The following is a 20,589-nucleotide window of genomic DNA, read 5'->3' as shown; positions in this document are numbered from 1 at the left end:
AATAAATGAAATAAACATTTCTTTCATAAACTTCACAGTAATATTAAATTTGTAATAATTCTGGTAATATTTTTATGCCAAACATTTGTACAGCTCATCATCATTTTGGATGGTTTTTTTTTTTTTTTTTTTTTAAATGAAAAATCTAATTGGCCTTACATAATTTGAAAACTGCAGATTTTAAAAATAAAATAAAATGAAGCCCAAAGATTGTCTACTCATAATCGCTGGGGTTAAAACAATCTAATTAAATAAAATCAGAATCCGCCATTCAATTAAGCATAGGGTGAGAGGATGAGGATTGAATATTTAACGAAATTTGTACACATGGTACAGGAGGGTTGATTCAACAAAGGAAGAAAATGGAGGACCTTTAACAGAGCTTAGTTTAGAAAGCAAAACAAATAAACAAAAGCAACAAAGCAAGCATCTACAAATGAAAAACATCTATGTCAACCATGAATAAAGATACTCTAATGGGCTACATCTAGTTTCATGCACCAAAACAGCTGTGGACTAGCACTACTAGTGAGATGTGTTACTTGCAACATCAGCTCTGTCGAGAGTCGAGGGTTGCCATTTACCATGGGGAAGTAGCTACCCTCTCAAAATCCTGCCTCGCACTCTGGATGCTTTCATTCATGGCATCCACACTCGACAGCAGTGCTGCAATTTCTGAATCCTTGCTCTCCTTGTTCGACACAGCCAGTGCACGCTTCTCTTGTAGCTCAATCATCTTCTTGTCTATCTCATATATTTCTTCGTCAATTTTCGTCTTCTCATGAGTGTGCTCCACAATCTGATTTTCGACTTCTTTGGTCCTGCCCTTCAGCTGTTCTTGCTGATCTTTAATGAAGACCAGCTCATTTATGCGACTCTGCACTGGCTTGGTGTCAAAACCATGCATTTCCAGCTCCACTAGTGCTTCCAAGCTGCTACCAAAGATGCTTCTAGGATCATCAAATCTGAGTTTGGCTACCTTCTCTATCAAGGTGGAGAAGGTCACCATATTACCAATGGCTAAGCCTTCCCGACGTTCCTCTTTACAATTTTCCAGTGGACGAAAATGTGGTTTCTGTGGCATCCTCTGGAATACTTCCAGAGTCTCAAGTGTGTTCCAAATTGGGGAGCTTTTCACAAAGGGGAGGCTTTGATTCAGGTCCAGCATAATTTCTCCAGTGGGATCAATTCTAGGAGATTGTGTTACTTCACTAGGTCTTTCCCTTGCCTCATTCCACTGGTTCACAGTCTGACCAGGGGAGAGTTCTGTGCAGAGTATTAAATATAAGCAAATAAATTGAAACAGGGAGTAATATTATACAGTCACACTAGCTTACTTGAATTATCTGCCACGCCTGGACTGTGCATTCCCTCAAACCACATTTTCAGAGGTTGATCATCAGGCACACTGTGCACTCCAGAGACAGCCATTTCAACCTGTTTTGTTTTGCTGTCTATCTCCGCAAGTGGAGCTGTTTTCTCTCCAAGCGCATCTTGAGAGCCTGTGAAATGCTAGGACAAATATTAACAATGGAATGACAAATTGAAGCTAAGGGCCAATTTGGCCATGTTTTCTAAAACTTATTTTTAAAAACTATTTTTCATTCTTTAACTTAAAAACAGTTTTTAAAAACAAGTTTCAGAAAACATGGCCAAACTGGCCCATATTTTTTTTTTTGTTTTTAAAATATGGTGAAAACAATTCATTCTTGTTCTCTAAAAATTATTCTCTATTTCACTTTGTTTTTAAAAATTATTTCTCGAGAACAATAGCCATACAGTGTTAGAGATTATTAAAAACAGTATTCTATTTTTAAAAACAAAAATAATTTTTAAATCACACAACCAAACAGACTCTAAGGCTTTATTTGTTTCTATAGAATATATCTAGTAGGAACAGGAGAGCATGTTTAACTGCAACTCTAACCTGTACAGTAGAAAGACATTTTCATACCTTGAGTTGGAGGCGCAGAATTTATGTTTATGCTTCGTCTTCTTCCCCTCTTCGATGAACTCTTCACCAATTGCTTGCTTAATGCTTGCCCAACTGATTCATCCGGAAGCTTTTGTTTTCTTGTTCGAGGCGTTCTAATTTTGATGACTTCTACATTCTTCTGCCTACTACCAAGAAGCTTCTGATTTATGGTACGTTTCCTATATGCCCCCCTTGAATGTCGAACAGGAATTTCAGTTTGTGAACCCCTCTTAGCTGAAGACTCGACCACTGTGCTCATAGGTAATTCAACCTCATTCATCATACAATCTTTTATGGCCATTTCATAGGCACCCCCTCCAACTTCATTGTCATCCCTACCTAAAAATCATGCCGCATGTTAGCATCTCTAAGAATATAAAATTATAAATGCATACAAAATCAATGCGGCTTCAAGTCATAAAATACCTGCTGCTGAAGCATATAGGCTATTTAAATCAAGGCCTGCCTCCAACTCCATTTGGTTATTTAAGTTAGATCCTTCAGATGTAGCTTTGGGGCCTTTTATTTTGGTTCCTACAGCGGAAGCCCTTTGGCGTTTCAATTTAGGCTCCCTCATTGAAGTCCTGGGGCTTCTTTTAACAGGTAATTTGGGGCCTCTTCCAGCTGATGAAGCTTTCGGGCTGCTTTTAAATGATGCTCTAGGAGCTCTTCCTTCCGATGAAGCTTCTGGGTTTCTATTCTCCAGTTTCTTAGGTGGCCTTCCTCTCCTCTTCAATGGAGTACTCACCGTGCCTTCTTCCTTTTCCCCTATCTCCTACACAATGAAAAACAATCTTCATGCTCAATAAAATTGGATTAAATAAAAAGCAAGAATTAAAGAGGAAAAATTATTATAGAGTCCACCCACGGTGTAGTCACCACCAAGTAGCATGACCAATCAAAATTGAATTACAATGACAATTAATAATAAATATTATAAAACTATTGATGGAATCTTCTGAACAATCTTGAAAAACTGCCTTCCAACAAATACATAATTATGAACCCTGATATCATATAGTTCTGGTAGCGATGGGAGAGAGAGAGAGAGAGGGCGAGAGAGAGAGAGGGGGCGTGAGGGAGAGTGAAGGCGCGTGCGACGGCGACGACGATGAGACCGGCGAGGCGAGTCGAAAGCGAAGCTTCACGGTGGAATCCAAGACTTTCGAGCTTGCCTTGGATGAAAGGAAAGGAAGATGTCAGATCCTCATCGTGGAGAAGAAGCGGGGGGTCTCGACATGGGTTCGATTAGGGCTAGAAAGTTTAGGGCTTTTCAAGGAGGGGTTAATCCATTGTATACGTGACGAACAAGAAGGGAGATGGGAAAAGGAGTGGAGAGAAAGAGGCAAGCGGTTCACTTTGGCTCAGGGTTTCAACAGAGCGGGTGGCTTCTTAAGGTTGGGGGTTGTGGACCTGGAACGAAAAAGGTTTTGCATCTTCTTACCGAGAGGTAGGAGGGACAAAAGAGGATGGACGGCTATGGCGGAGATGATTTGTCAAATGGAAAAGCTGGCTGGAAGAAGAATGGATTTGCAGGAAGTAAGGGCCGGCGGAAAAACTACTCCGGCGAAATCATACGCAGAAGCAGTCAAGAGTACAAATCGGAAAGGCACAAATGCAATCAAGATGAAGGTCTCGAGGGAGGAGATGGCTGGAAACTTACAGAAGCTGGAACACTGCCTCGTCGCGAGCTGGAAGTCCAACAAAAAGGAAGAAGAAAATCTGGAGAGGCTGGGGAGTCTTTGGGCGAGTTCTTAGGGCCTAAAAAGCAAGCTAGGGCTGGCCAAGTTGGAACGAGGTAGGGTTTTGTTGGAGTTTGAAGATATAAGAGAGGCTCACCGAGTGGTCTCATCGGGGAGCAGAGTGATGGGAGGAGTCAACTTAGGGTTGGATCTCTGGAATCCAAAGACGGGTTGTTGGGTAGAGGAGGAGATGGTTCAGGAAGCCTGGGTTAAAATTTTCGGTCTGCCAATTTCGTTATGGAGCCCAGTGATACTGAAGAAAATAGGGGATGAATGTGGGGGATTTGTTGAAATTGATGAGCGGACAAGGTCGATGGAGGAGATTCAATGGGCTAGGAGTCAAACTAAGAGGCGATTTTAGACCGAGTGTGCTAGAAATTCAGGTAGAGGAGGAGGTTTACTCTTTGGCGCTGTGGTGGGAGGTTAGGCCGATGGTGAGAAGGATTTTCCCTGCGACGGAAATTAGTAGGAGAACCGAGCTCAAGGGTGACACGTTTTCACGCGCGGAGAAGCGCGTGGGGAAGGATTTGATAGAAGCGGGAACCGAGGGACTGCACCTGCCAGATGATGGGAGGTTTTTGTAGGAGAATGGGCCGGGTTTAGAGCCCGGGGACCAGATCCATGGCCCGATGTCTAGGGACTGGGCTTATTCAGATGGAAAAATGGCTGGGTCACCCTCATATGGCCCAAATATGAGTCTTAAAGAGCAGGAGAAGGATGGTGGGCTGGCTAAGTTAGATGGGCTTTTGGGCCGAAAGTTAAAAGATAAAACAAAGGTGGCTGGTGAGTCAAAGGCAGGCCCATCTAATTGGGTTGCTAATCTGGGCTGCCATCCTTTTGTTGAAATGGAAGGTTTGGAAAGGGATGGCCCAATTGCTTCCCAAGAGAAGGCTGGTTTTTTGGGCCGTTTTATCTCCAGAAAAGGACCCACTCCAGAGGATCCTCTGATGAGCTGGGTGCCAGTAGAGATTAGAAGGGAACAGAGGGATGAAGGCTTCTCCATGACTGACCGCGTGCTTGAAGAAGAAGCTAAGAGGTATGTCCTGAATTCCCATCCTAAAGGAAAGCGGGTTATGGGGACATTTCTTTCTCTCTCTTCTAATTCTGATCGGGCTCTAGAGGGGGAGTCTTTCGATCACCCAGGGGGAATAGAGGAGGAATTATGGGGGGATAAGTCAACTTGGTTAACAGTCTCTGAGGGGAATGTTGAGAATGAGGATGGATCCTGGAAGTTGGGAGAGGCCAACAAATACAGAGGCAAGGCTAGGGGCAAGGAAGGGAATGTTGATGCTTCAGGACCTCAAGACACAGAAAATGAGAAAGAGGAACTATGGGAGGACTGTAGCTTAGCAAAATTTAACCAATTTTTGGGTTTCTCTACGGAGGGGCTGGAAAGGGAGATATTAAATTTTCTGACTAAAATCAGAAAGAGGGAGAAGATTCACAGCAAAGAACTCTTGGAGAAGTCCAAATTTGAAAGGGAACTAAAGAGGCTGGAATGCTCTGTCAATTATGAGGGGGGGAATAAGCAAAAAGGTCCTTCATAGGGCAAAGGGAATCAGTTGATAGTTGCCCAATGAAGCTGAAGATTATAAGTTGGAATGCGAGGAGAGCTAATGACAGCTCTAAGAGGAAAATTATTAAGAACTATATAAGGAGCCAGAGGGTGGATCTAATGTGTATTCAGGAAACCAAGATTCAGGAGATGTCGGAAGGTATTGTGAGAAGCTTGGGCACGGGGAGATTTATAGATTGGAGAGCCCTAAATGCGGAGGGGGCTGCGGGTGGCATTTTGATATGTTGGGACAAGAGGGTCTTGGATATTTTGGATTGGGAGGAGGGCCATTTTACATTGTCTTGTGGATTCAAGACTATAGAAAATGGGGCTACTTGGGTTTTTACGGGAGTGTATGGTCCTCTTACTAAAGTGGAAAGGGAGGGTATGTGGGAGGAATTTGGGGCGATAAGAGGTCTTTGGGATGATCCCTGGTGCCTTGGTGGGGATTTCAATGTCATTCTGTTTCAACAAGAAAGGAGCAGCCGAAGAAGAATCAGTTCAGCCATGAGGAGATTTGCAGAGACTGTGGATGATCTAGAGCTGGTGGACCTGCATCTTCAGGGGGGAGAGTTCACCTAGAATGGGGGGCTTAACAATCAGGCGTGGGCGAGACTAGACAGATTTTTAGTTTCCCCTAGCTGGTTAAATCAGTTTAGTGGAGTCACTTAGATCAGGTTGTCTCGGCCAATTTCTAATCATTTCCCAATCGTGTTAGAGGGGGGTGGTATTAGAAGAGGCCCAACCCCGTTTAGATTCGAAAATATGTGGCTGAAGGTTGAGGGGTTTAAAGACATTGTGAGAACATGGTGGCAGAGGATAGAAGTTAGGGGCAACGCTAGCTACAGATTGGCTGTTAAAATGAAGGAAATTAAAAAGAAACTGAAAGTTTGGAACAAAGAGGTTTTTGGGAGGCTGGAGACCAATAAAGCTGCAACCTTAGAACAAGTAGACTGTTGGGATTGGGTGGAAAGTGAGAGAAATTTGACTGTGGAGGAAGCTGATTTAAAAAAGGAAGCTAAAGACTCCTTTAAGAAATGGGTCCTGTTGGAGGAAGCCCATTGGAGACAGCACTCAAGGGAGATTTGGTTAAGGGAGGGGGATAGAAACACGGGGTTCTTCCATAGAATGGCAAGTGCTCACCGAAGAAACAACGCTATGGGCAGAATTAAGGTTAATGGGGAGTGGCTGGTAGAGGAGCAGGAGGTGAGAGAAGGAGTTGTGAATTCGTTTCAGCAGATGTTTTCTGAAGATATGGTTTGGCAGGCGGATATTGGTAGCATTCAGGTGGGTTGCATCAGCCAGCAAGAAGCAGAGAGTCTGGAAATCCCATTTGCAGAGATTGAGATTCACTCGGCGTTGATGGAGATGAATGGGGATAAAACCCCAGGCCCAAATGGTTTTACTGTAGCCTTTTGGCAAAACGCATGAGATTTTACCAAAGAGGAGATTATGGAGATGTTTAAAGAATTTCATGAGCATAATTCCTTTGTTAGGAGCCTCAACAATACTTTTTTGGTGTTGATACCTACGAAAAGCAGGGCGGAGGATCTGGGAGACTTTAGACCTATTAGCCTGTTGGGGGGGCTCTATAAACTTTTGGCTAAAGTCTTAGCTAATAGGCTCAAAAAAGTGATTGGTAAGGTGGTCTCTAGTGCTCAGAATGCCTTTGTAATGGGAAGACAAATTCTAGATGCGTCCTTAATTGCTAATGAGGTGATAGATTCGTGGCAAAAGAGAAAAGAAAAGGGCATTATTTGCAAATTGGATATAGAAAAAGCATATGACAGCATCAATTGGAATTTCTTAATGAAGGTCCTTCAAAAAATGGGCTTTGGGACCAAGTGGGTGGGATGGATGTGGAGTTGTGTGTCTTCTACTAAATTCTCTATTCTTGTTAATGGAGTGCCAGCTGGGTTTTTCCCTAGCACTAGAGGGCTTCAAGGGGATCCTCTATCCCCTTACCTCTTTGTTATGGGAATGGAGATTCTGGACGTTCTTATCAAGAGAGCGGTGGAGGGGGGATATCTATCAGGGTGCAACATCCGGGGTGGTAGTAGAACTTCATTGAATATCTTTCACCTATTTTTTGCTAATGATACAATTGTGTTTTGTGAGGCGAACAAAGAGCAAATTTCTCATCTAAGCTGGATTCTCTTTTGGTTTGAAGCGGCTTCGGGTCTTCAAATTAATCTAGCCAAAAGCGAAATCATCCCAGTTGGAGAAGTGGAGGAGATTCTTGAGCTGGCAGCTGAGCTTGGGTGCAGGGTGGGATCTCTGCCCTCCCACTATTTGGGTCTCCCTTTAGGGGTCCCCAATAGGGCTTCTTCTATGTGGGATGGAGTGGAAGAGAGGGTCAGGAGGAGACTTGCGCTTTGTAAAAGACAATACATCTCCAAAAGGGGGAGGATCACTCTCATAAAAGGTACCTTGGCTAGTATGCCAATTTACCAAATGTCTATCTTCCATATGCCCAAGTCCGTTGCTAAAAGAGTGGAGAAAACCCAAAGAGATTTCCTATGGGGGGGTGGAAACTTGGAGGGAAAAGTTCATCTAGTTAAATGGGATGTGATCTGTACAGAAAAACTCAATGGAGGGCTAGGATTAAGGAGAATAGCCACTCTGAATAGAGCCTTGCTGGGCAAGTGGACTTGGAGGTTTGCTTGTGAAAAGGATAACCTTTGGAAACAAGTGATTTCTACGAAATATGGGCAAGAGGAATATGGCTGGAGGTCTAAGAAGGCTAATGGGGCGGCTGGAGTAGGGGTCTGAAAGGAGATTATGAAATAATCTGAATGGTGCTGGGAGAATTTGGCTTTTCTAGTTGGGAAGGGTTCCAAAATCAAATTTGGAAAGATAGTTGGTGCATTGATACTCCGTTGTCCCAATGTTTCAACCATCTTTTTGTCCTTGCCGTGCATAGAGACACCACGATTGAGGAGATGTGGGACCAAGATTCGGGCCAAGGAGATTGGAATCTTGTTTTTGTGAGGGACTTCAATGACTGGGAGATGGATATGGTTGGTGATTTGCTCCATACTTTGAGGGGTCATAGGCCTTCCCTGGAGGATGACTCTGTTAAATGGAGGCAAGGAAGAAATGGTCTTTTCAGGGTTAAAGAAGCTTACAGGCTGTTGGACAAGCCTAATGATACAGTGTTTCCCGCAAAGAGAATATGGGTGGATAGGGTGCCAACTAAAGTTTGCTTTTTTGCTTGGGAGGCTACGTGGGGGAAGATGCTCACTCTGGATAGGCTCCAGATAAGAGGGGTGCAACTTCCAAATTGTTGTTTCTTGTGTGGTTGTGAAGAAGAGAATGTAAATCATATTCTTTTACACCGTATAGTGACTAGAGTCCTTTGGGATATTATTTTTGGATTGATAGATATTAAGTGGGTCCTCCCAGAAGCTGTAAAGGAGACTTTAATCTCCTGGAGGGGTTCATTTGTAGGGAAGAAAAGGAAAAAGATTTGGAAATCCATTCCGTTGTGTATTTTTTGGACGGTCTGGAAGGAGAGGAATAGGTTAGCCTTTAAGGGGGGGTGCGTTGAATATTCAGAGATTAAAGAATCCTTTTGTCTGTAACTTATGGAATTGGGCCAAAGTGTATTTAGGTGAGGAGTCTTTCTCCCTTATAGGTTTCTTGGAGTGGATAGCTTCCACTTGAGGGGAGGTAGTTCTTTTTGGTCCTTTTTTCTTTTTTGAGGCTGTAGCCGTCTTGTATACTCCCTGTATGCTTTGTGGTGTTTAGCCTTTTCTAATGCATATCTTGTTTACTTATCAAAAAAAAAACAAATACATAACTATACAAAACATCAATGATTGACATTCATACACGATGTCCAACATGTTCTTTTTTATATTAGAAACAACAATTCACCTATGGAGCCATTGTCGGTCGAGTATAGCTTTTGAATTAGCTTTGGAATGTTGAAGATTGAGATAACAGAGCTCAATATGAAAGAAAACGGATGCGCTAATGCCCTTATTAGAGTAAACATGAAGCACTCATTCCAAAGAAGAGCCACTCTTAAGGGTAAACATAAAGTTACCCAAAAATCGAATAGTTGAGGAATTCCCTTTTCAGGCCACTTTTATTGCTGAAAGCAAATGATGGCATTCAGATTTCAGGGACAGATTCCCAGGAGATTTAGTTGGAAAGCACAGCCACCATTGGTACACAGGAAGGCTACTCTACTCTATATATACATAGTGTCCAACATGTTGACTTCAAAATAAACACAAATTTCTTCATGACACAGGTGTTTTTATAGACAACAAAAGCATGTATTAAGAAATGCCAAAAAAAGAGGGGGCTGCACCCCACGTATACAGGCAGTATACACAGAAAATGCCAAAGCAAGCACCAATTAAGACAAAAAAGAGCAAAGCTAGCCATAATAAAGAGCATCTAAGAAATTCAAAACAGAGGGGTTCTCCAATTCCAAAGACTCCTGCCTGGACCACTCTAATAGCGATCGAATGAAGAGTTCCTTCAAACTTTAATCTGACAATTCTTTAGCTTTGAAAGTCCTTTGGTTGCACTCCCTCCAGATACACCAAAACAGGCAAATCAAAGCCAAGTGCCAAATGAATTGCCATAGAAGGCTAAAATAGTTATCTGCTATCTATCTAGTTAATAACCATATATCTGTTTCTAGTAAAACACATTTCTCAATTTCAACAACATATTTTGGCTGTTTTTCTTTCTGTGCTATAGGTACATGCATACCCCACCCCCCACAAACCCTTTTTTTTTCCATTTGTAATGCCTTTTTGGCCCAGTAAATGGATCACTCTCATTGTATTCCTTACCTTGCTCTTGTGTCTTGCTGTAGCATCAAAATGCCTTTTCTGATCCCTCATAACCTTCAAAGATTCCTCATTAGGATAGTCAGAAGGATTTTCAGTTAGTGTGCCCTCCTCAGCATTAGATGGTAATCCTACAGCCATATCCATGTCAACATTATTTGTTGTATACTTCTTTTCTACAGTTCCTTCAGCATTCTGAACTGTATTAACCTCCTCACCTGAAAAGAATTATGGACATTTGCTCTTTGAAATTGACCTATCTCATCGATGACAAATAAATTAAAGCACATATTACCAGCTGGAAAAGGTTGTGCAATTTTAACTTGCGATTTTGGAGGTCTTCCCTTCCTTTTTACTGAATTTGATGTTTGATTGCCTAGTCCACTACTTTTTTGTTCATTTCCCTGCATGAATAAAAACAACATTTTAATCAGGATAAGTGGGCCACGGCTAAATAACCAGAGTGAGAAAGTGTAGCAATGTAGCACAGTAAGAATTTACTCATTTCCAATCAAAGAAATTATAGATTGTTGATTTGTATGGCCAATCAACAAAACAAACAGACAGAGCAAGTCCTCATATAAACTTGTAGCGACAGATCAAGTGCAACTCATCGGGAAATTGAAGAGGTTTGAGGCTGTTCCCTATGTTGTAAAACTTAAGCTCAAAATCTGCTTTGGCAAACCTTGTAAAGTGACCATTGCAAATGAATATTAGAAGATCAGAAACAAAATCTAAGATATATAACAGGATAAGAAGTTGAGTTAGATCCCTAAACACAAAGGTCATCAGAGATCCACCACACTCTTATTCTTGATATGCTACCCTTTGTTCAATGGGTCTATTATGCCAATCTTGTTTTTCTTGATCAAATGTGAAACGACAGAAGGCCATCTGTTTAATGAAAGGTTGAAGAGGTCAAATTTTACTCACGACTTTCATTCCCTGAGAAGCGCTACCAGTTTTTGTAGAAGATTGATTGCCAGCCACAGGTTGCTCTGTTTGATTAGAACCAGTTCCTCCTGTGGTTGGGTTGGCAAAACCACATGGCACTTCCTGAATCAATGTTTCAATTGGTGCCATCCTTGACTGACCTGCTGCATGAGATATCAGGGCATCTCCAACATTTCCCTCTTTTAATTTCTTTGATGGCCATGAAGGTGTAGCATCATCACCAGATGTTGTCTCCTTCACTTTCTTCCTGTTTGAAGTCACAACGGAAGAAGTTGAATTTTCAAGGTATGGAGCAGGTTGCTCCAACCGGTCCTTCTCAAAACTTGTAGAATGAGATATCTTATCTCCAGCATCATCTATTACAGTGCCTGAACTTTCAAGTTGCATGCCCACAGATGTGTTGTTTGAATTGTTGAGGACAAGCCCTAACTGTTCATCAGAATATGTCGTACCTAAAACTTCCTGAAACAGAAGCCCATTACATAAGTCATTCAGAGGTGAGCTAAATCTGTATTTGATTTTGGGCTTCTACAGTTTTAAATCAAATTAAACTTTCTATAATAAATGCATCATACAATTATCAAAATACCCTCAAAGCGTGTTAATTCCCCAATTTGTCACTTATGCATCTCAACCATTAACTAATATGGATATCATATGATATGGTTCAAAAAATTCACTGTGTTTTTATAGCTTCTTCAGTCATTAATTGAATTTTAGAGAGAAGAACATCAATGAAAAAAATAAATCTATATTATTATAGGAGACGTATTAGTAAATTCTATCTGCAAAATATAAAAACAAAAATAGGTAGGACAAGAAAATGCAGCAAGAATTTAATAATTAAACTTGATTGTGGACAGGTTCAATTCATTCACCTCCCTGAGGTTTGGACTAAATATAATTTGTCACCATTAGTTTGAAATTTCATTCAATACCTCCCTTACTTTGAGTCAAAGGAGAGGTAAATGAAATTAACAAATGAGAAGGGTAAAGGAGGTATTTGACGAAATTTCAAACTCATAGTTGCCAAGTGCATTTAGCCCAAACATCAGAAGAGGAAAGTGAAATTAACCCATCATAAATAAGATCAAACATGCCAAATACCTCCCTTACTTTGAGTCAAAGGAGAGGTAAATGAAATTAACAAATGAAAAGGGTAAGGGAGGTATTTGACGAAATTTCAAACTAATAGTTGCCAAGTGTATTTAGCCCAAACATACCTATAAAAAAAAAAGTGTATTTAGCCCAAACATCAGGGGAGGTAAGTAAAATTAACCCATCATAAAAAAGATCAAACATGCATTTGGCAAGTAAGAATAACGGGTCAAATCTTAAATATAATCTCGAAATAAAACAATAAAAATTCATGTCAGAAGGCAGTATTACCATGGTAGCGGCCACAACATCCACAGAAAAACCAATGAGACACTCTCATCCTTCAAGGTAGGTTGTATAGGCCTGCTTCTGAATTGGTCCTCTCTCTCTCTCTCTCTCTCTTTGTACCAATTGCTTAATAGAATAATCAGTTTGGATCACTTTTCTTGCAAACCATGAACTAATGTAGTTTGTGTGACAAGTCATTATCCTAATTATCAAATGTCCTATGATAACTTGGTGGAAAAGTGAGTTTCTGAACATAACAGAAGATTGAGATGAAGAAGCTAGTAGCCAATACCACCCAGGTGCTGCAAGATTACCTCATTGCTAGTTGCTCTCCTACATGCTAATGCATTCATTAATGCTACATATATCTATTCATTAAAGATTCTATTAAGTTTGCAAATGTCCCTACCTATAAATACCCCTGATTTGGCACATGCATTGTATCTTTCAAATTTGTGTCGAATTAGAACAATTAATCACAAATAAAAATCATTGTCACTTTTATTATATCATTATGCAATAAAATAATGAAAGTAGTTAATGAACAAATTAAGAAATCACTTTGAAGCTGAGATAATTTCTTTATTTGAAGGATTAAGTATTGCAGGTTCTGACATTCTTATGGTAAAGGAGAACCCAGAATTCTTGATAGCATGGATATCTCAAGCAAAGCAAGGTCCATGGACATCAAACTCATGGTAGTGCAAATCCACCGACATTGTTAGAACTTTGAGATGTTCTCTTGGATTCCTAGGATGGCCAACCACAAAGTGGATCTTTTGCTTAAGCAAAGGGTTCCACATCCAGAGACCTTCGTAGGGGATTTTTTTGCCACCTAGAGTTGTATCTTTTACTTTGATGTGTTATATATATATGTGTATGTGTGTGTGTGTGTGAGAGAGAGAGAGAGAGAGGCAAATATAACATAATTAGTTTTAAAAATAGCATTTATACCTACTTTTACAAACAATGGTTAAAAAAAAAAAGTTAAAAATATTTACTGACATAAAGCACAACCACGTTAAAAATGAGATCAGAAAACAATAAACACCCCTGGCAGTATAACTGCAAAGAATTTTATGCCTCGGAACTTACCTGAATGTGACCTCAAAAGCTTTATATGCTCCAGAAATCTTTTCTAAATAAACCATATAAATAACTTAAACCTGAGGACCATAAAATCCAAATGTGCATCCACAAAGGTACTAACATTGTCTAGTGAATTTAATCAGATACGTGAACATTTACCTAAAACAGTTATTTTTTACCATTTGCACTACTTTTTTGAAAAACAGTAAGGGAAATGGACGACCAGAGCATCCAATCATGCCTTCTATAATGCTATGCATGATGTATGCCACATGCGCATCCCGGATAGGAAGGGCAGTGTTTTGATGTCCAGTCCCATAGCAAGAGTATTTCTCCATGTATAATTTGAAAATGGCATGAAAACATTAGTAAGGGACTGCAAGTCCCAAGTGTATGCACAAGCTTCAGGGAAACAAGGCAAACAGAAATAAAAGAAAATATAGAACAGGTCAAGACCATCCCATTAGTCGTACCTGTGTAGCACCAACCCATTTTCCATCAACCCACTCCATGTGGGGCCTCAGGTCCGAGTGAATGAACTCCTTTTCCATGTTTGTATGCTTGAAGAAGACAACATACCTCCTACCCGTAAGAACTTTCGTAACTATTCCATTCCACCAACCATAATCATAAAATGCGTCCACTTTCTCCAAGAGGCCGAATTTTCTGCCCTCCAAACGTGGAGGAGACGGTCGAATATGAAGGTTATCTACAGTTACATCCAGAACCCCACCTTCACCACTATTTTTTAAGCTCTGGCACTGTATTACATATGAGCCTAGCCCAATTTCTCGACAAACAATTGCAGGGAACCAAGCATCACGTGAACTTTGTTCATTAAGGGTCACTTCTACTGCTGCTCCTGGGCTAAAAATCAATCCTGTCGTTCTCTGTCAAGAGTTAAAGACACATCAGCCTTGCAAGCTGAAGGTTATTGGAAGCTTGATAGACTGTTTGAAACTAACAAAATCACCATAAAATTTCAGAGGCCTTGTATATGAAAGTTGCAGTCCTCAGATAAAAAAGCACAAGCAAAAAGTTGCAGTCCTCAAATGCTGATTGCAAAGCTTTCGGTGTGCCCCTTTTGGCATTTTTATACAATTTGCACTTACTTATCAAAAAAAAAAAAAAGCATATTACATTAAGAAATAAAAACACACACCCAGCAATACACAACAGTATTTACAATTGGTAGAAGAGGAACAAAGAAAACCACCAACAGAGATTTAGAATCAGTAACCATCATTTCTGTTTTGCACAAATTTACACATCAACTGATGGGTGCCATGCAGGATTTTGCTAGTTTGCACAAAATATGGTGTGTATTACTGTCATTGTTAGCATATCACTTGTCACAAATATCCTTAAAAAGGCAATTACATTCAAAGGAGTTCATGGATCAAGCTGCTATTGCTCATTTGCAATATTTTATTCTCTAACACTCTTAATAAATGTGCCTAGTTTACATGAATAACACTAGGTTCAAGCCCTTCCATTTCATCTTTTTTCTAGAGAACCTAAATACAAAAAAAAAAAAGGATTCTTAACAGTGTTGCTTGGTCCCTTTTGGGACAATGAGATTATCCTTGAAATGCTGTGTAATACATAACAGACCCATTCAATTTCCAATGAAGGCTGCAATAAGCTGTAGATGAGGAGTTAGGGGAATAGTTTTTTGATGGGTAAAGGAATGTTTCAGTAAATTATAAAAAGAAGCAAAATACACCAACGTACATAGGACGTGTACAAGGAGAACCTAAAGGAAGCCCTTGAAAAAGAGCACAAAAAATACCCAAGCCTTAACGAGACCCCACCTACTCTACAAAATCAAATAAGGGGGCAATGAGTCTTCCCTTGTGTACAAGCTAACTCAAGAAAAGATATTACAAAGAAACAAGAGTTTTAGCCATTGATCATTTTGTTCCTTATCTTCAAAAGATCTCTCATTCCGTTCCCTCCAAATTGTCCAAAAAAATGCAAAGGGGAGCAGCATACCACACCTTTTTCCTTTTCTTCCCTACAAAGGAGCCTTTCCAACTTAAGAGCAAAACTCTCACTAAAGAAGGGATCACTCATGCCACCTTAAACAAGGAAAACAATAGGTGCCATAGAATCCTTGCTTTAGAGCAATGAAAAAGTACATGATCAATGGACTCCCTCTCCTGCTTCCATAGATAACATTTATTCACCAAGGGTCGCTCTCTCTTCTGGAGATTATCTAAAGTTAGAACTCTTCCCCAATAGGTTCCCTTGCAAAAGAACTAATTTTGGATGGTACCCACAGATTCCAAATAATGTTCTTTGGAAAGATGACCGCCCTCCCACATCTAGAACATCATAAAAAGATTTGATAGAAAACAATCCTTTTTTATCATCTTTCCAAACCACCTTGTTGCTATCGTCCCTCCTAACCAAACTCTGCCTCAGCATGGAGAATAAAGTCTCAACAATGTCCAACTCCCAGTCATTAAAATGCCTAGTGAAGCGCGGGGACCAATGTTTCATTCCTCTTGTATCATCCTAAAAATCCACCACCCAAGCCTCCTTTGATAGAGCCAAAGCATACAAAGAAAGGAAAGACGTGCACAAGGGCTCCTCCCCACACTATTTGTCCATCCAAAACATTACCCTTCTGCCATTACCCACTTCAAAAGAGATTCTATTGAAGAAGAGATCCCACCCCTCCTTGATACCTTTCCAAACACCAACCCTACAACCACCCTTAACTTCACAAGGCTGCCAACCCACTCCTTCCTTCCCATACTTTCCCTCGATAATTTGCTTCCAAAAAAATCCTCATTAGAAACGTATATCCAACACCACTTACCAAGAAGGGCTTGATTCAAACGAGAGAGAGACTTCTAATTCCCGACCCTCCCCCCCTCCTTTTCTCTTACTCTTATCTATGCAAACAATCGACCAACTAACCAAATGAAGCTTTTTCTCCAAAGCCCCACCTCCCCAAAGAAAGTCCCTTTGAATTTTCCCTAATCTCAATATGCTATATTGAAAAAGACAATTCACAAGGAAATATGGTTAAATAACAAGAATCAAAGTTGAAGTCAAAATAAGAGCATATGGTATATGTTTCACTACTAAATTATTGAACATGCAATAAGACTGATGGAAACAACAAATTTTTCCATTATCACAAAGCCTTAAAAACCCTAAAACTCCAAAATCCCAAAAATCCATTCAATTTCCTTTAAAAGAACTGAATACTAAAAACCTGGGAGAAAGAACAACACTGAAGAAAATTCCAAAACCCCAAAAATCCATTTAATATTCCTTACAAGAACTGAACACTACAAACCTGGGAAAAAGAACAACATTAAAGAACACAATTCATATGGAAATAAAATTAAATCAAGAGAGCCCATAACAAGATTAAGCCAAGTTAACCTCATGTCTTTCACTAAATTATTGAACCTGCAAATAAACCCATGAAGACAATAACCTTTTACCATTGATCACAATTCTAAACCTAAAACCCTAAAAACTCTTCAATTTTCATTAAAATGGATTCAAGCCAATTTACATATAAATATAATTAAGACGTATATGACCCCAAAACCCTAAAAAGAAGCCATTCAACTTCCAATAAATGCAATCACGAAGAACAGAATGGTAGTGAACAAAACAGTTTATATGAAATGAATCCATAACAAGATTAACCATTTTTCAGACCTAGAAAGTAAAAATATATCCTATTTGATTCACTAAATCATTGAATCCTCAAAAAAGTACTGAAAAAAAACAACAACAACGACAACTTTTTTTTTCATCAAGCTCAAAGCCCTAAAAGACTACAAATCCATATCAAGAACAAAGATACCTCCTTTCTAGGTTGTACCCACTTGCCATTGACCCACTCTTTGTGCAATCGCAAATCTGATCGATTGACCTGGATCTCGTTGTTTGAGAAGAAAACAGTATATTTTGAGTCCTTAATGCATATGATCACCCCAGTGCACCAACCATCATGGTAAAATGTATCAACAATATCATATTCCCCAAACGATGCATTGGTCTCTAATGGTGGAAGCGGCCTGAGGAACAAAGTATCCACCACCTCTCTCAACCGCCTTGATCCATCCTTGCCATCCAAAAGGTCTTGATACTCCACCAATGCCCTAGATTTCTCCGCCATGATAATTTTTGCCACATACCAAGAGCCTCTGCAGCCATCTTTATTGATTCTGACTTCAACCAATGAGCCTTGCCTAAAAATCTCAGCGCCACTCTCCATTATCGCTATCACTCCACACATTGATTTCTAAAACCCTAGGGTTTTTTTTAGGTTAAGCAAATGGGAGGTTCTAGATTGTTTTTGTCTTTTTTGGCCAAGTAGGCAAGTAGGATTTGAGTGCGATTCGTGAAGTAACTTTTTTGTTTTATTAGCTGTCAAATCTTACCATATTTTTCCAGAAAAATGCCACACAATTTTTTTTGTTTTTTTTTTATAAGGGAAAAATGCTACACTAATATTAAACTTCTATTTCTATCACATTTTTGTTGTCATTGATGATAAGAATGAAAGGGCATAACACATATGTTCACTAAGTTATTGCACCTACAAACAACACCCATGTAAATAACTTTTCTACATTAATCATTTTTTTTTATGGGTAAACTTTTCTCCATTAACCAATTAGAAACCCTAAAACCTCAAAACTTTAAAAGCCATTCAGTTTCCACTAAAACTGAAACCAACAGTTCAATTTCTTCCGTCAAACACCAAAACACACAACAGATAAAAAATTGAGAAGAAAAAAACACTGAAAAAGACAATTCACATTAAAAGTAATTAAACCCAAAGCGTCCTTTATAAGACTAAACAAAGTTAATGCTTCAGAAAATTACAAACATGCCCTAGATGCTTAACTAGATTATTTCAATTACCACTGACCAAAAACCCCTAAAATCTCAACACCCTTTAAAAAAAATTCCCATTTCCATCAAAATGCAATCAAACAATTCAATTTCAATGGTCACAGAAGCATGCAGTAATTAAATAGGTCAAACTAAAAAAGCATTGAAGAAGATAATTCGGAAATAAATATGATTAAAACAAACAGTCAATAACAAGTTTAACCAGAGCTAGAACTGGTGAAAGTTAAGAATATACTATATCAGCATCACAATAATATCAAACCAGCAGATAATGCTCACAGAAACAACTTTTCCCCATTGATCACAAGATCCTAAAACACCAGAACCCTAAAAAAAAATTTGATTCCAATAAAAGTAATAAAACCATTCAATTTGCATAAAGCTAAGAAACAAATAGCATTTCAAAACAATGTCCAAGGACATATAAATAATTAAATCAAACTGGACCATAATGACATTAAGCATAGTTGATACTAGAGAAATTTTCAAAAACAAAAACAAAAACAAAAAACAAATGTGCTACACTTAATTATTGAACTCACAAATAATCCCATCAAACAACGACCTTTTCCATTCATCATAAAAGTCTTAAATCTCTAAAACCCTAAAGCCTGAAAGTCATTCCATTTACAGTAAAATGCAATCAAAACCATCACCTTCTCCAGAAACCAGAGCGCAATATTAGATACAAAATGAATAAATAGATCTAATATCAAGAAAAGAGCCGCATTTAAGATGATCATTACATGGAAATGTAGTTAAATGAAATTGTATTAATTGAATCAAAAGAGTCCATAACAAGATTAAGCGGAGCAAAAGCTAAGAAAATTAAAAAATATATTCCGTATACGCTCAACTAAACTATCGAACGCCAAAAAATACCCATTAAAACAACGACGTCCCCGGGGTGATCACAAAACATAAAACCCTAATCCCCCAAACACCCCAAAATCCAACAGATGAACAACAAATGATACCTGCTTTTCGGGCCTAATCCACTTGCCGTCCACCCACTCCTTATGCACCCGCAAATCGGACCGGTCAAACTGGATCTCGTCGGGAGGGTTCTGGAAGAAAACGGTGTACTTCGAATCCTCAGAAATCCTAGTGATCACGCCAGTCCACCACCCATCCCTGTAAAACGCATCAACGATGTCGTTTGCGCAAAAGTTGGTGTCTGCCTCCGGCGGCGGTAGGGGCCTGAGGAAGGAAGTGTCGACCACCTCCGTGAGCGGCTTGGAGCCAACGTCGTCAGCCAGAAGGTCCTGGTACTCAACCAAAGCCCTGGACCTCTTCTTGGAGGCGGACTTGGGCGGTGACTCTAGAATCGTGGCCACATACCATGCGCCTTTGAAGCCGTCTTCGTCGCTACTGACTTCCACGAGTGAACCTTTACTGAAAATCTCGGTTCCACTCTCCATTTCTCACCCCTTTCTATTCCAAAAACCCTAGGGTTTTTTGCGGTCAGCACGTGAGATTTCGTAGATCTTTTAGTGATTTCCCCCCCTTTTTTTTTGGGCATGAAGGCGCGGGAGTGTTTGGTGCCCCTTTCCGCAGTTATTTTTTCCATTTCGGACTTTCTAGTTCGAAACGTTACCATTTTTTTTGTTTTTTTGTTTTTCAAAGCAAAAAAAACAAAACCGAAAAAATCTACCTAATTTATCTTTTCTTTAATAAAGCTCAAAAAATTTACATACTTTAGCTTTTTACAAACCGTTTTTGACCTTTTTTGGACGTTATGAATTATGTGGACGGACTTATAACTTAATTTGAACAAATGATAAGATTTTAGACACAATTAAAGATCACCACATCAATTACTGTGGAACTATAACTAAAATGATATTGACTTTAATATATGTTAAATTTTAATAATGTTATTTTTTATTGTTTACCAAGTATTTTTTAAATAATTTTATCTTAATAAATAAATTTGTTAAGATCGGACTCCAATGCTCAAATGGACTAACCCTATTTGTCACTATTATAAAAAAGAATCTTATTTTTCCTACAAATGAAAGGTTCATTTATGAAAGTCAGTAGTGACGAAAAAGATTTCAAAACTATCACTTATCACTCCAATTTTTTTTCTTAACAAAAATCCTCCTCTATAATCAAAGTTTGTGTCAATGACTCGTAATTAAAACATTTCCTTTAAAGTTTTTTGATTTTCATCATGGAAAT

The 20,589-nt window shown here is 39.3% G+C and overlaps 1 protein-coding gene across 1 annotated transcript; it reads right to left on the bottom strand.

Moving 5' to 3' along the window:
• Window positions 1-234: 234 nt before the first annotated feature.
• LOC117918459 (DUF724 domain-containing protein 6-like) lies at window positions 235-19,889 on the bottom strand. The gene is made up of 9 exons (XM_034835141.1): window positions 19,383-19,889; window positions 13,986-14,402; window positions 11,017-11,499; window positions 10,379-10,487; window positions 10,087-10,301; window positions 2,402-2,750; window positions 1,955-2,314; window positions 1,338-1,502; window positions 235-1,266 (listed from the first exon to the last, which is right to left on the bottom strand). The coding sequence occupies exons 1-9, from the start codon at window positions 19,824-19,826 to the stop codon at window positions 581-583; spliced, it is 3,228 nt and encodes a 1,075-aa protein (XP_034691032.1). The 5' UTR covers window positions 19,827-19,889; the 3' UTR covers window positions 235-580.
• Window positions 19,890-20,589: the final 700 nt, after the last annotated feature.

This window comes from Vitis riparia, chromosome 7 (genome assembly GCF_004353265.1).
Source record: "Vitis riparia cultivar Riparia Gloire de Montpellier isolate 1030 chromosome 7, EGFV_Vit.rip_1.0, whole genome shotgun sequence".
NCBI lineage: Eukaryota > Viridiplantae > Streptophyta > Magnoliopsida > Vitales > Vitaceae > Vitis > Vitis riparia.
This window is presented reverse-complemented; position numbering and strand designations above follow the sequence as displayed.

What these genes read in the sequence shown, in the direction of transcription:
- LOC117918459 (XM_034835141.1), bottom strand. Translation starts at nt 19,826, where the DNA reads ATGGAGAGTGGAACCGAGATTTTCAGTAAAGGTTCACTCGTGGAAGTC. An exon ending in CTTCTCAGGGAATGAAAGTC is followed by an intron (nt 10,488 to 11,016) that starts GTGAGTAAAATT and finishes TTATTCATGCAG; the next exon opens with GGAAATGAACAAAAAAGTAG. An exon ending in CAGCAAGACACAAGAGCAAG is followed by an intron (nt 2,751 to 10,086) that starts GTAAGGAATACA and finishes TTCATTGTGTAG; the next exon opens with GAGATAGGGGAAAAGGAAGA.